Source organism: Pinus tabuliformis, chromosome 5_2, assembly GCF_031772625.1.
Source record: "Pinus tabuliformis cultivar Carrire ecotype Pingquan chromosome 5_2, CPIR1, whole genome shotgun sequence".
Classification (NCBI taxonomy): Eukaryota; Viridiplantae; Streptophyta; class Pinopsida; order Pinales; family Pinaceae; genus Pinus; species Pinus tabuliformis.
This window is the reverse complement of record NC_142306.1, coordinates 849528103-849543682: the sequence shown is the minus strand read 5'-3', so window position 1 is coordinate 849543682 and position 15580 is coordinate 849528103. Positions and strand designations below refer to the sequence as shown.

Here is a 15580-nt window from a genome sequence, read left to right as displayed (position 1 = left end):
TTAATGCCAAAGGAGGAATGAAATCAATGTTCAGCTCTAAAATTTAGAGTGAAAAATAATAAAAATAATAATAAATAAAATAGATCAACCCAAGTTTAGCTCTACCTTAGCCTTGGGCCCCAAAATTACAGAAAAATAATGTAAGGAGGTAGATAGAGAGATAACATTTCTACCATTAATTAATGTAATTACTAACATGTAATATGCTTGATTACCTTGTATCTCTTAGCTATTAGTGGTGCTTGAAACATGTATGCTTATTATTAATATTGATTATAAGCCTAATCATATTATGTTACTAGTAGTGTTGTAACCAAGCTTATACCTTATCGTTACTAGTTGTTATGGTTCTAGTGCTTGTAATATATTGATATTGATTCATGGGTGCTAACTCTCCTTATTATTTTACCTATCTTAAGCTTAGCTCAGGCATAGTGATACTGATAGAATAGAGTGATATCACAACTTAGCCAATATTGATCTCTTGTTATTACTAGTTCTTTTAGCTTGTTCCTTTGATATAGATAATCGCATAATCTACATTAGAGTGATGTTACTATGTTCAAACCACCTTGTATCATACTTAGTATATCAATATTTCTTCTTCAAAGAAGTTCATCACACTATCTCATCCTATTACTCAAGAGTGGTTGTAAATATCGTATGTAAGTTAATGTAATGGAATTAGTACTACTTAACTATCACATTATGTGCCATGTTTTCCCTAATGGTGTTATGTATTCGTATGTAAGTTAATGTAATGGAATTAGTACTACTTAACTATCACATTATGTGCCATGTTTTCCCTAATGGTGTTATGTATTTCTTGTATTCCCATAGATATGTGAATATAAGGAAATAAACATGACTCATATTAGAAATGGCATTGAATTAGATCTGACATGGTTTTATTACCCCAAATCTTATTGATTAGGCATGTATCATATATCTTATTCGGTAATCAATGAAAAACGTATGATGGTTAGTATGATGGTTATAATGATATTGGTTTGATTCACTTAAGCACATATATACAAACCTTGTTACTGTGCTTTTCACTTATTCTTAACATGCTCTCCATAATGAAACCAACTAGATAACCATAGTTATACCGCCCCGTATGGAATCACTTAATACTTAGTACTAATGTTTATCCTAATATTCATATTAATACAATAAAACCTTTACCCTTACTAATAGCGTAATACTAATAATACATCTACAAAAGTTCTATGCATTAGAAGTGAGATCAACTTACATAAGGCTAAAAGATCCACCTCAAAGTATATGCAATATATGATTACAGATATTTGATCTCCATCGAATCATAAATTGATTAATAGAAAATGTATAGATTTAGAACAAACATGTCTAGAATTATTTCTCATATAAAGCATGTTTAAATACTTATTGATTTCATAGAAAATATGCTACTAGAAGCATACGGGTATCTCAAAGGCTATCAAATCTTTTGCTATGAATATACTCAAGCAAAAGAGGATGTAAGTTCATGCTCCAATTCGCATTGGTATTTGTACATTTTCAATCTTGATGATTCCAATTATTTTATTTTACAGAATATGTAGGATCAGATGATGAACAAAATGGACATAAATACTGAAAATCAAGACTTACTTGGAAGAAGCTTGATTATTTTTTCCCCTTCAATTAAATTGATTTCTCATAAAGTTGTTTACTTTTTGCCCTTCACAGTCGTACGTAATCATGTTTAGAAATGGGCCTGGTGGAAACAGTACATAATCATGTTTAGAAATGGACCTTGTGGAAACAGTGAAATTCTGAGAATACACAAAATGGGGCCATTTCAGAGTACAACTATTTTTTTGTTCCCACAAATAAAGTTGATTACAGTCATGCATAATCCTATTTAGAACTGTTTAGAAATAAATGCCTGGGGAGACCAAACCTCTACATACCAACCACAGCTTCGAGACTTGTAAAATTGACAAATTACTTGCTGTTGAGTGATAATGAACCAGAACCGACAAGTAAAGTTGCTTGCGAGCTGTTGAATACTGACGGACCATAACCAGAAAATGAATTAGTACTCATTTGAAAGCCTTAGCACAATTTGAGCGAAGATAAATCCTAATCTTGCTGATGATTTAGCAGTGGAAAGAGAAACCTTAATCTTGACGCATTTCATTTGGGGAACTTTTCACTGTCGTGAAGGAAATGGCGTGCGCTAATTTTGGGATTGGGGCTGCAGCCAATGTTTTACCGGGTCTTTTGAAAAAGGTTGTTCAAGAGGTGAAAATGCTCATTTATTTGCCTCAAGCGATCAGCGAAATGGAAGGCGAAGTTCAGCATCTGAACGATGTAATACATGGTATAAACGCGGAGCTCGACCGAGAGCAAAGACCCCCTCAAAGAATAGTGAAGGCTTCGCTGGATAAGGTGGGCGAGGCTATAGAAAGTTCAGGATCTCTTCGCAGTGATTACGAGCTACACAAAAACTGTCTCACTTGGTGTCCTAACTGCGTCTGCCGCTACAGAATCGGCAGACATATCAGAGATTGGAAAGCAAGTGTTGCTCAACTCCATTCACAGAGGCAATCTGATTTTCCTCCAAGCGGGGAATACGGGGACCCTACTCCGCGCACCCAGGTACCAATCGAGAATCGCGGACCTGGTTTCTTTGCAAGCAAAAGGAGATCTGAAGAGACGGAGCATGTCGAGAGATGGTTAACCCAGATAGCAGCATTCGAAGAATTGGTATACAAGGTATGGGGGGTGTCGGTAAGACGTCGCTGCTTGATACCATTAACGACAGCCAGCGTGTAAGGGATTCATTTGATCTCATCATTAAGGTAAATGTTTCCAAAAACCATATCTTAGATATGCAGAATTGCATAGCTGATAGATTGAAGTTAAACCATTTTCCAGAAAATTCCAATTTCGAAGAGCGAAAAGAAATGCTGCGCTCTTCTTTAAAGAATAAAAGAGATCTGCTTCTGTGTTGAAAATATAATTTCAACTGCGATCGCGGATATCGCATCGGCAAAATGAAGTGAAGGAATTATAAAGGAGCCTTTGTGTTTGCGATAAGCGATCGCCGATATCGCATCGGCAAAGTCAAAGTGAAGGAATTATAAAGAAGTTTTTGTGTTGCCGACGAGCGATCGCCGATATCGCATCGGCACATCGCTATCGGCAATGTCATAGGGTCGGGTTCTTTGACATGAGTAAAGTTGCGATGCGATGGTGTGGACCCGATGGCTTCTCAAAACCAAATTGCATAATGTTTGAAATTCACCCGACGGCAAATATTAAATGTTGCGTGGAGTAAATCTAAGTTTTGGTTGACCATACGTCTTAATGAAATGTCATAGTGGTAGGTAAAATATTAAAGTTTTACATAGAGTTCGTAAGTTTTTTTTATGAAAAGGTATGGGCGTATGTACTTATTACATAAATTCTGTATGGGATATGAGTATGTAATTTATTACTGTGTTGACCATTGTTTCTTGGTATGGCACACGGGAGGTTTTTAGTGAGAGTTCACAGTAGAGTAAAATCAGAGTGGTGAAGCGAAAACCATGTGTGGTATGTATTGAATACACAGCGGTGTGAAAAATGTGAAGAACCAGAGGGTGAATGCACAGCAGTGCACAAATGTATTTGGTAATGTTTTGTAAGGAATTGTAAAACAGAGGAATAGCAAAAACCATGTGTGGTTTTGCATAAAGGAAATGGTGGAGTGTGAAATTTTGTAAGCCTGTGTGAATTTTGTTTACAGCAGTTAACTTATGTAAACTTTTGTTACAACAGTAAGTTGTTTTTTTTTCACAGCAGTGAATATGAAAATGGTTTTACAGTGTTAAATCCCTCTCAATAAAAGAGGATGAAGTTTGTATCGGTTTTTAATGAATAGAAAATTCTTATGGTGAAATACTCTGATTCTCTGAGTGAAATTTTTTTTTAAGTCTTCTGTGCATAAAAGATCCTGGAGCAAAGTAAAAACAGAGCATTACCTCTGTGTGTTTGTTTATTTGGTTTTGGTATTTTTCCCCATTTAAACAAAAATACCCAACATTCTGCTGGATGACATGTGGACGAGTGATGAGCTTCAAAACCTAGGAGTGTCGTTGAATGACACAGGTTTTAAAATTGTCCTCACCACTCGGGATAAGGAAGTGTGTGCAAGAATGAATGTGCAAGAGACTATAACAATGGAACCGCTGTCGGAAGACGAGGGTTGGCAGCTGTTTCGTAGCCGTGCATTTCAGAATGCAAATGGAAATGTTGCGCATGAAATAGAGGAAGTTGCCAGGGAAATCGCAAAGGAGTGCAAAGGGTTGCCGCTGGCCATAATTGTAATGGCTGCTGCAGTGACACACCATACTAAACTATATCAGTGGGTGGATGCTTTAGATCAGATGAAAAACGTCCCTCAAACGTTTTATCACCTGCACTCTGGAGTGGACAAAAAGCTATTTCAACGTCTCAAATGGAGTTACGATGTTCTACCAGATATTTTAAAGACTCCTTTTCTATATTTTGCAGCTTACCCTGAAGATAGAGTGATCGAGGTCACAGAAGTCATAGACATGTGGATCTGTGAAGGTCTTGTGAAAGGAAGTGGAGACAGCTACTTGCATGACATTGGGCACAGTTATATCGAACACCTAGGGAATCGTTGTTTGATTGGAGTGGTAAAGAATGATGAGGTGGGAAGGATTTCGTCTGTTAAAATACACGATGTCCTTCGGGAGCTGGCGATCCGCATTGCGGAGACGGAGCAGAGGTGTTATTTTAAAGCCGGGCTGGGCGTGTGTCATTTTCCCTCTCACGAAGATCTCCATGGCTGTGCAAAATTGTCATTAATGAGTAATAATCTACAGTCCCTCCCGACAATCTTTGCATGCTCGTCCCTCTCAGTTTTGCTGTTAAGGGAGAATCCTGGTATTAAAGAAGTTCCTGAGTCAGTTGTCCTCACTGAAGGTCCTTGAGTCAGTTGTCCTCACTGAAGGTCCTAGATCTTAGTTCGACTGGCATAACGTCTCTGCCGCCTTCTATCGGAGATCTGAAACATCTTGCCTCCCTCCAACTACAGCACACCGGCATCCATGAATTGAGACGCCTTCTATCGGAGATCTGAAACATCTTGCCTCCCTCCAACTACAGCACACCGGCATCCATGAATTGCCTGAAAGCATTGGCGACCTAAAGGAGCTTCAATTCCTGAATGTTAGTAGCTGTTATGAATTGCGGCGCCTTCCTGAGAGGGTAAGTCAACTCAAACGTTTGAGGGCCCTCGACATAAGCGGCTGCTTCCAGTTGAGGCATCTTCCGCGTGGGATCTCGGAATTGGTTTCACTGGAAAGATTGACGATGCGGGACAGTGGTATTAGATTGGATTTGAACGACTGCGCAAATACTGAAGGAGAGTATGGTTGTTTAAAGGACCTGCAAAGCTTCAGTCGTCTCAGGGTTTTCAGTGCACATATAAAATTGCTGGTTAAGGAGGGGGTTATGGGAATTTGGTCAAAGATGAGAAATCTGTGGTTAGATTTTAATGATGCAAATGGTCAAGATTACCTTCCGGGGGATATGCAGGCGATGAGTGATCTGGAAAATTTAACTCTTTGGCATTGCGATGTGGAGCGACTGCCGAGTTGGGTTACTCAATTCTGAAAGCTCGCATGCCTTCTACTCGTTCAATGTAAGCAGTTGAAAGAGCTCCCGGCCGAATTGCCATGTTTGAGAGTGTTGGGCATATTAGGATGCGATAAGTTGGAGGAGTTGGGATTAGGAATGGGTTTTCCAAAGCTAGAGCAGTTGAGTCTTTGGAATTTAATGTCTTTGGAGTGTGTGGCGGTGGGGGCAATGGGAGCAGCAAGTGGAAGTGGAGGGTTGTGGAAGTGGAGGGTTGGGAGGAGGGGTTTCACTGTTATCCCTATCTCACGCCCCTACACCTATGGTAGTCTTCCAACCGCTTGTAGCAAGGTGCGGCACCACCGAATGCTTTCTTTTCACCAATACTAACATTCATGGACTACGCCTACTTCTACATTAACATTACTTAGCTTGTGTTTCGCAAACAAATAAACATGCAATTATCTTTTATACTTAATGAAGCCCATACTCATTCATTATCCATAGCAATGATAACAAGAATATCAACAATTGCAACAAGTATAAAGGGGAGGGGCAACTCCCCGTAATGTGAGTCTGCCCGACAATATATTAAGAATATCAGTTTACAACATACAAGTGTGTCTTGGCCGAACCAAGTCTCACACTTAGCCAAATATTACAAAGAGAGGCAATTCTGCCTTTTACAATAACATGTGCACACCTTGCACAAAGGATGAGTGCCCACCCGGGTCACCAAGACATCCTTGTCAAGTCCAACACAAATCTGCTCCTCGACCGAACCTCGGGCACACCTTGCCCACGCCTTCACCCAACTTCCAAGTACCAATTTCCCCTATGCGCATTCAAGACAAACGCATGGGCTATGCGCTCAACACTTGTTACCTCTGCGCCTTAGAAATCTGCGCACTTGTCTTAGAGCGAATGCCAAGTCGAATGATGCCAAATGACCTTCAACGCATGCCAATATATATGCGTTTTAACTTAGTTTCATTTTGGGTGGTGGCACTCCAGCCGACCCCCAAAATACCATCTACACACCCTCTCATGTGCCCCTTTACCATGTCGGCCAACCCACATGCTTTGCCACGCATTATAGGCTATAAATCCTCCATCCTTCCACGCATTTCATTAAGTGTCGTAATCTGTCCAAGTATCGTCACACGCAGCTCTTCAAAACGTCGCATCTCCGTGTCGTCGCGCCCACCCGTCGTGCAGCCCTCGCTCGCCCGTCGTGCAGCCCGTGCCCACCTCGTGCACCCGCGCCTGCCTGCGCCCGCCCGTGCGCCCGTCGTTCACTGTACGCCCGTTGACTCGCCCAGTGCCCAACCGCGCCCGCGCTCGGGTAGAACTCAAGGACCTTACATCCTCCTCCACCTGAAATCGTTGTCGTCCTCGACAACATACCATCCCGGTAGCCATCCACCAAGATCATCATCATCCATGATGTCAACTCCTCCACATAAGGCAAACATCCCTGCAACATATGTAGAGTCTCGTCTCCATCATGCCTCGACTTAGTGACCAACTGCCACCAAGCTCACCATACCAAGGTATACACCTCTACGGTATGTCCTCCATCAGATATCATCTCGATCCATGATCATCGACTCCTCTGCCACAATCTCCACTGCAACATCTTGTGTCGACCTCATCATGTGTCCCCATGTGAACCTCTGTCATGATACTCCAACACAATGCCAACATATCTCTGTACACTACGCGTCCCCATGTCTGAACTAGTTGGGTAGCTAATCCAACTGTCACGCTCAAATCATGAGAGTGAACATCCTCATGTCATCATCAGTTGTTCCTCAAACATCTGCCACATTCTTGACTCATCAAGAATCTATCTCCATAATCCATGCTCAGGTCCATGGAACTCCATCCATCTCATCTGCAACATGTCATGATGCTTGATGCCAAGCCATCCCTGCACCATTAGTCATACCTGCTCAAACATGTTTAAGGACTCACTGCCATGAGCAGCTAACAATGAGCCCCATCTTCTCCATCCATCTAAGAATATGTAGAGGGAGTAGAGCCTGAAGGCTCTCCCTCACTAATCAACTCGATCCATCTATCAGGATCCTCAATCTCCATCCTTTGTAGATAAGCAACCCGATCTTCCCTCTGGACATCCGGCCTCACATATACCTCATCATCATCATCATCATCCTCCACCAACTCTAGCCTTCTTGTCAAATCCAAGATGCTATCTGAAAGTGATCTAATGACCAATGACTGCTTGGCAAGCTTTGTCTCAACAGTAGACAACCACTTGTTCACCTTCTCCTTATCCTCCATTTGCATCACTCCCAATTTACAATCAGGCCTTGTCACACCAATGGGTACATCTTCACTTCCATCATAAATGTAGAGCTTCCTCAGATGTGGAACAATCATAGCCTCAAATTGTTTCATGAATTCCATCCCCAATACAGCCTCATAGTCATCAATCCGCACTATAGTGAAGTCCACCTTCCCGGTCCATTCACCAAGTGTAGTGTCCACCCTTTCAGCTATATCAAGAATCTCAATAGGAGGAGAATTCACTGTCTTAATTTGTGCCCTTGTCAATACAAATTTCAGCCCAATTCTTCTCGCAGTATCTTCGCCCATGAAGTTGTGAGAAGCCCCACTATCCACCATAGTGAGTACATCAGCACCTCCAACCTTCATCTGAACATACTCCAATCTGTTCCTCTCAGGATCCCTCCTAGAGGCCACCTCCGTAGTAGCAGAAGCACCAAGTATCTGCATCATCCCCACAGAAGCATCTTCATTCTTTCCATCAGACTGTGCAATAGCGGCCACCTTTGGTTTAGAGGGACAATTCTTCACCACGTGTGGTCCTACACATATCCAACATTTCAAAGGTTTCTTCGTCTTCGAACCATCATCCGATCTCGAAGCATTATCCTTCTTTTCCTTCAGCTTATCGGACTTCTTCTTCTTGTCATCAGAAGTCTCATCATAGTGATCCACCAACCTATCAACCACAGCAAAAGCCTCCTCAAGTGTCCTAATCTTCTGCCTCTTCACCTCATTGCGTGCCCAAGGCTTCAACCCAATAATGAAGTTGAACACTTTGTCCCTTTTCGCCATGTCGGGAAGTTCCAGAGCTGCACTTGCAAACTCTCGCTGGTATGCTTGTAGGCTCCCGGTCTGCTTTATGTACTTAATCTTCGTCCTTGCTTCCCACGTTTCATCCTGGGGACTGAAATGGGTCTGCAAAGCCTTCTTCATGTTATCCCACGAAGTGATGTCATCAGCACTGCCATTGACAATCTGGTCCACCCTCCTCCGCCACCACATATTAGCATCCTTTGTTAAGAACTGAGCAGCCACCTTGACTTGTGTCCCACCATCAGATAGATTCAACCACTCCAAGTACTGCTCCATGTCCCACAAAAAGTTGCCAAGAGCTTTTGCATTCCTTGTGCCATCATAAGATTCTGGTTCCTTGACTTTCACATGAGGCACTCCTCCACCTGAGTTATGCCTCATGGCCTTCTTCAACACCGCGATCTCATCCTTGGCTTCATCAAGTTCACGATCTCTGCAAGACCCTAATCCCTTGCTTCTTCAACCTCCTTGACCCTTATCTCAAGTTGTGTACACATAAGATCAGTGTACTCATGCTGTGTCCGGAGCTCATCAAATTCTTCCCTCAGCTTCGAGTTGGCCTCTTGCTCCCTAGTGAGCAAGTCCACCTTCTTACCCCATGAAGTTTCCATAACCTCCATCCTCAACATCATCTTTTCCATAAGTGCTATAGTAGCATCTTGTCCATGACTAGACCCAGCCTGAGATTCAGCCGCCATCTATAACAGATTCTTCTTCTTCTGCAATCTAGTTTCGACCATCCAACAGCGTCACCAAGTCACCTGCAACCTGAACCAACCCTTGTTCCACTTGTGTGAAACGGCTTCCTTCACTTGCAAGTACCTGCTTCACTGTCACGAGCAACCCTGCTCACCAGCTTCAAATCGAAGCTCTGATACCACCTGTCACGCCCCTACACCTGCGGTAGTCTTCCAATCGCTTGTAGCAAGGTGCGGCATCACCGAATGCTTTCTTTTCACCAATACTAACATTCATGGACTACACCTACTTCCACATTAACATTACTTAGCTTGTGTTTCGCAAACAAGTAAACATGCAATTATCCTTTATACTTAATGAAGCCCATACTCATTCATTATCCATAGAAATTATAACAAGAATATCAACAATTGCAACAAGTATAAAGGGGAGGGGCAACTCCCCGTAATGTGAGTCTGCCCGAAAATATATTAAGAATATCGGTTTACAACATACAAGTGTGTCTTGGCCAAACCAAGTCTCACACTTAGCCAAATATTACAAAGAGAGGCAACCCTGCCTTTTACAATAACATGTGCACACCTTGCACAAAGGATGAGTGCCCACCTGGGTCACGAAGACATCCTTGTCAAGTCCAACTCAAATCTGCTCCTCGACCGAACCTCGGGCACACCTTGCCCACGCCTTCACCCAACCTCCAAGTACCAATTTCCCCTATGCGCATTCAAGACAAGCGCATGAGCTATGCGCTCAACACTTGTTACTTCTGCGCCTTAGAAATCTGCGCACTTGTCTTAGAGCGAATGCCAAGTCGAATGATGCCAAATGACCTTCAACGCATGCCAATATATATGCGTTTTAACTTAGTTTCATTTTGGGTGGTGGCACTCCAGCCGACCCCCAAAATACCATCTACACACCCTCTCATGCGCCCCTTTACCATGTCGGCCAGCCCACATGCTTCTCCACGCATTATAGGCTATAAATCCTCCATCATTCCACACATTTCATTAAGTGTCGTAATCTGTCCAAGTATCATCGCATGCAGCTCTTCAAAACGTCGCATTTTCATGTCATTGCGCCCGCCCGTCGTGCAGCCCTCGCCCGCCTGTCGTGCAGCCCGCGCCCACCTCGTGCGCCCACGCCAGCCCGTGCCCCCGCGCACCCGTCGCCAGCCCGTGCGCCCGTCGTTCACCACGCGCCCGTTGACTCGCCCGGCGCCCAACCGCGCCCGCGCTCGGGTAGAACTCGAGGACCTTACACCCTATGCTCAAGTCTCTCATCGTAAGGTTTTGTCCGAAATTGAAAAGATTGTGCGGGGGATGGGATAAGTTAAATTATTTGGAGAAGATAGAAGGTCCAAGAGAATGGCGGGATGCATTCCAATGGGATAATCCCAACATTAAGGTGTCAATTGAAAGTAAATATAGGAATCGGTTTTTGCAGGTCTGAAATTAAAGGTATTTGAATTGCATTAGTTAAAGGATCCCGATATTAAGCCGTTACTCTAAAGTAAATTCAAGAGTTGTCTTTATAGATGGCTTATGATGTTCTTTATTATACTACATTGTTATACTTATTAAGTTGGTTTAAAACATAAAAGAATAGAGATATGTTTTGGGAGCGGCTTCCTTATTGTTTTTATGATTTTCACTATTAGATGTTATACTTTATAGAATTTTTGAGAATTTGTCAAATATTGTTAAATTTGAATTCATGTTTTTGTGATTTATATTTTGATATTTAAAATATTTTTGGAAGAAATCATATTGAAGATTTTAGTCACACTTTTCGAACCAATAAGTGTAGTTCAAGTAGTGTTAAATTGTAAATTCAAAATAAAAACATACAAATATGATATCGTAATTAAAAATTAGTTAAATAAATTTAATAGAAGAAAACATGACCAAATAATAATGTAAACTAAAAATTGCTTTGAAAAATTTAATGTAGAAATTAAAAATACGATATTGTAAATTAAAAATTAGTTAAATAAATTTAATAGAGGAAAACATGCACAAATAATAATGTAAATTAAAAATTGTTTTGAAAAATTTAATGTAGAAATTAAAAATTAGTTAAATAAATCTAGGGTATAAATTTGTATAATATATTATTTTAATTTTAATTTTTTCTTTTAAATACAAAAAAATTATTTTTACTTTAAAATTCTCCATTTTTCTTTTATATCCCTCCTTTGAGCTATTGTTTTCAATCAAGTTTTATATTTTATTTTGTTGTGTTAAACCCTTTTAAATTGTAAATTTAATATGGAAAAAAACATATTTATACAATATTGTTAATTATAATTTTCCTAATTAGATAATTAATATTATAAATTAGTTTATTATTATTATTATTAATTAATCAATATAACAAATAATTAGTTTTCTTTTCATTATTCTTAGTTTGAGAGGCATTTTACAACTTAATATAAATGAGTAAATTTCAATTTATTATTATTATTAATTAATCAATATAATAAATAATTTGTTTATTATTATTAGGTTGAGAGGCATTTTACAACTCAATATAAATGAGTAAATTATTGGGTTGAGGGACACTTTACAACTTAATACAAGGGAGATGTAGTAATGAATCATTGAATAAATGAATATACAAAATTACATTTTGTATATATGCTATAGAAAAAGTTCATTACCAAGGATCCACTAGATCCTTCAAAAATTCCAATAAATACATCACAAATAAATATCAATATTGTCTAGCATATGAGCCCACAAGATACATCAACCAAAATATGACTGATATATACAAAAAAAAATAAGTCAACTATCCATTAGAGACCGTGCAAAAAGTAGACAACTAATAAGGCTCTAATCAATATATACATGATTAATAAATTATAAATTGAGTTTGATGAGATTAAAAAAATTATGTGTAAGTGAGCTACAAAAAGGATCATGAAATTAATGTTGTGGGAACTATTCATCCAAAAAAGGCCTATGATAATAGTTGTAATGGTCTCCATTTAGGCTCTCCCCGATGTGCCAAAGGCCTTAATCCAACTATAAGCATTCTTTAGAAAACATTTTCATCATTGTGTTCCTATCCCTATAAATATGAGTGCATGTGACATGTGAGGTAGAAATATTTATCCTTTCAAGTCCTCCAAAATAGGAACAAAATGAATGTTACACCATTGTTGAATTCAGCTAACCCAATTGATACTCAGTAAGGAAACACCAAAAACTTGCATATTTCACATCCCTTATCTATAACAAAGGCTATCAAGGATCAATAAGCTAAAATCTTAGCCAAATTATTTGTACCATGCCCTAACCCCATACTGACAATAAAATTGTGTTGTTAAGAAAGATGTGGAATAAAATCACCACCATAGATATGATTTTCTCCCAACTTTTCCCCATCAAAAACCCCCAATGATAATATTTGTATGGAGCTTCCTGGAACACATTTCTATTCCATGAAGGGACCCTTTATTGTGGAATTAGAAGGTCAAAAATAACTAACACTTTAGCTACCGCGCTATCAAGACTGGAAGATTTGTTTTGAAATATTTCTTTATTGTGAGCCAGTCAAACACCCCATCAAATGAGGAGGGGTAGGGTTCTAAACTATCTATCATTTCTATTCTAGGATGAATATCTTCAATGATCCTCAATAGATGGCCCATGTCGAACAAAAAATTGACCACAAAATGAACTACATTGATCCCATATTCGGTAGACAGATGGGTAAGCAGAGAAAATATGTTTAATGGACTCATTGTCTGATTTGCACAAAGGACACCAACTAGGCCCAATTTTGTGCCTCTTCTATAAAATGACTTAATTAGGAACATTTGTTTCCCAAAATACACCACATAAATATATGAGTTGTTTTTGGGCCTTTTATCTTCCAAGCCCCTTTCCACCACCACAGATCTGCACCAATATGCACTTCCACATTCAATTGAAAGTATCACAATTTTGGGGTATAAAATCCATCTAGAGCAAGGGCCCATACCAACTCATTATTGTCCCCTAAAATGCGAATATGATTATTTTCTAGCACCTGTAGATAGACCCACCAACTGTTTTTAAACCCTGGCCAATATTTAGATCATTTGCCTCAAGCCAACCTTGCTTCCATATAGTAGTAATGGCATGGTTAAGTAGGTGATCTAAATGAGAGAAACCAATGTCACGTAACATATCCACTAGAGCCTGAGGAAGATGATAACATTGAACACTACTAGGGCAGGGATATTTCCCCACCCTCTTCCTTAATTCATTCTCAACCTTCCATGCCAAACCCAATGCAATGATATTAAAAGAATTCAACGCAACATGCCAAATCAAAGAAATGTTTGCCCGTGGTTTTTCTAGCAATCTAATACAATCATTAAGTGAGTAGGGATGAATATAGTTTTGAATGACAACAAAAACCCAAAGTCTGGAAGGAGAGAGAAACCTCCACCTACATTTAGTCACTAGGGTTTTTGAAAAACTGAAAATATTTTAAAGTCCCCACCCACCATGAATCTTTGGTAAGGCAATGCGATTCCACTTCACACATGGGAGAAAAAAATGATCCTATACCCTAGCCCACAAGAATTTAAAGCATAATTGTCTAATTTGTTTTCCAAAATCCCATTAGTAATTTAGGTTGCGGGCATCCAATAAACAAGAATTGCCTCAAGTATTTAATTTACTAGGACTAAACTTCCTGCATGTGACAACCACTTGAAGCACCAACATTTTAATATATTCTCGATCTTTTAGATTAACTACAACCGGTCTTTTTTAGAAATTTTATTTAAATGAAAACCCAAATATTTCAATACCACTTCCATATAAAAAATATGATACAGAAAATTCGTGCTAAATTGTTGGAGTTTAAGAGCATCTATATTTTGTGTGGAAATAGTTGATTAAATTTTCCAAAATCCCATTAGTAATTTAGGCTGCAGACATCCAATAAACAAGTGTTGGGTTGTGTTAGAGGGGGGCGGTAGCCCCCCTTCGTTGCGCCGATTGCGCAGCGGGGGGGTCACAGGGGGGGCGGCAGCCCCCCCTGTTCGGGGGGTTTGAGGGGGGCGGGTAGCCCCCCTCTACGGGGTCCGGGGCAGCACCCCGGGAATTTTTTTTTTGGACCCTATATTAGGTTGGGCAAACCTACCTATGGTTTTGTGCATGATTTTCGCACATGGTATTGGACGCGATGGTTTTTTCGGTCCATGGTATTGAATGCTTCTGCATGTATAAATATGTATTGTAACATTGAAAGGAACATAATGAAAAATCAAGCTGGTAGTCCCGGTTTTGGGATCCAGGGAAAAATATTTGTGCATATGTGTTTTATGGGTTATGCTCTCGCATTGTTTATTTTCTTTGTTTAAGAATTCATATGCAGGTAATTTCTGTACAGGGTTAAAACCTACATTTGGTATCAGAGCTGTTTTGGCTTCAAGGGGACGCCTTTGTTGCTGAGGGGTTTCGCTCGGGCCTGTGGTAGACCCTGTTCAGTGGGAGATCTGCGAGATCGATTCTGGTGGTGAAAGAAGATGGCGAGCAGTGGAAAGATCGAGATTGAGAAGTTCAATGGTCAGAGTTTTGAGTTGTGGAAACTCAATATGGAGGATCTGTTGGTCGATAAAGATCAGTGGATCGCGGTAGATCTGGGTACTAAACCATCGGGAGTGACCGATGAAGAATGGAAGAAATTGGATCGGAAGGCAAAGAGCACAATACGATTGTGTGTCTCCGATTCAGTATTGCTGAATGTATCAGGGGAAGCTACGGCAAAGGCTTTGTGGGTCAAGTTAGGGACTTTGTACCAATCTAAGTCTCTGGTGAATAAACTGTTCCTGCGGAAAAAGTTGTATAACCTGAGGATGAAAGATGGAGACTCGGTGACAGAGCATCTGAATGCGTTTAATACTGTGGTAAGTCAATTATTATCTGTTGATATTAAAATTTCAGATGAAGATAAGTGCATCAGTCTATTGTGTTCTCTACCAGATTCGTGGGATAGTCTGGTTATTGCAATAGGTAGCAATGCAACTGCTTTGCAGTTTGATGAAATAGTCTCAGCCTTGCTGACGGAGGAGATGAGACGGAAGAATATGGACAACCAGAATGGTGATGCCTTGTCTGTACGAGGACGG

At 40.1% G+C, this 15580-nt stretch overlaps 1 protein-coding gene across 1 annotated transcript; it reads left to right on the top strand.

Moving 5' to 3' along the window:
- The first annotated feature begins 4193 nt into the window (after nt 1-4193).
- On the top strand, nt 4194-4973 carry LOC149161965 (disease resistance protein RPS5-like). The gene has a single exon (XM_089435059.1). The coding sequence runs from the start codon at nt 4194-4196 to the stop codon at nt 4971-4973; it is 780 nt and encodes a 259-aa protein (XP_089291185.1).
- Nucleotides 4974-15580: the final 10607 nt, after the last annotated feature.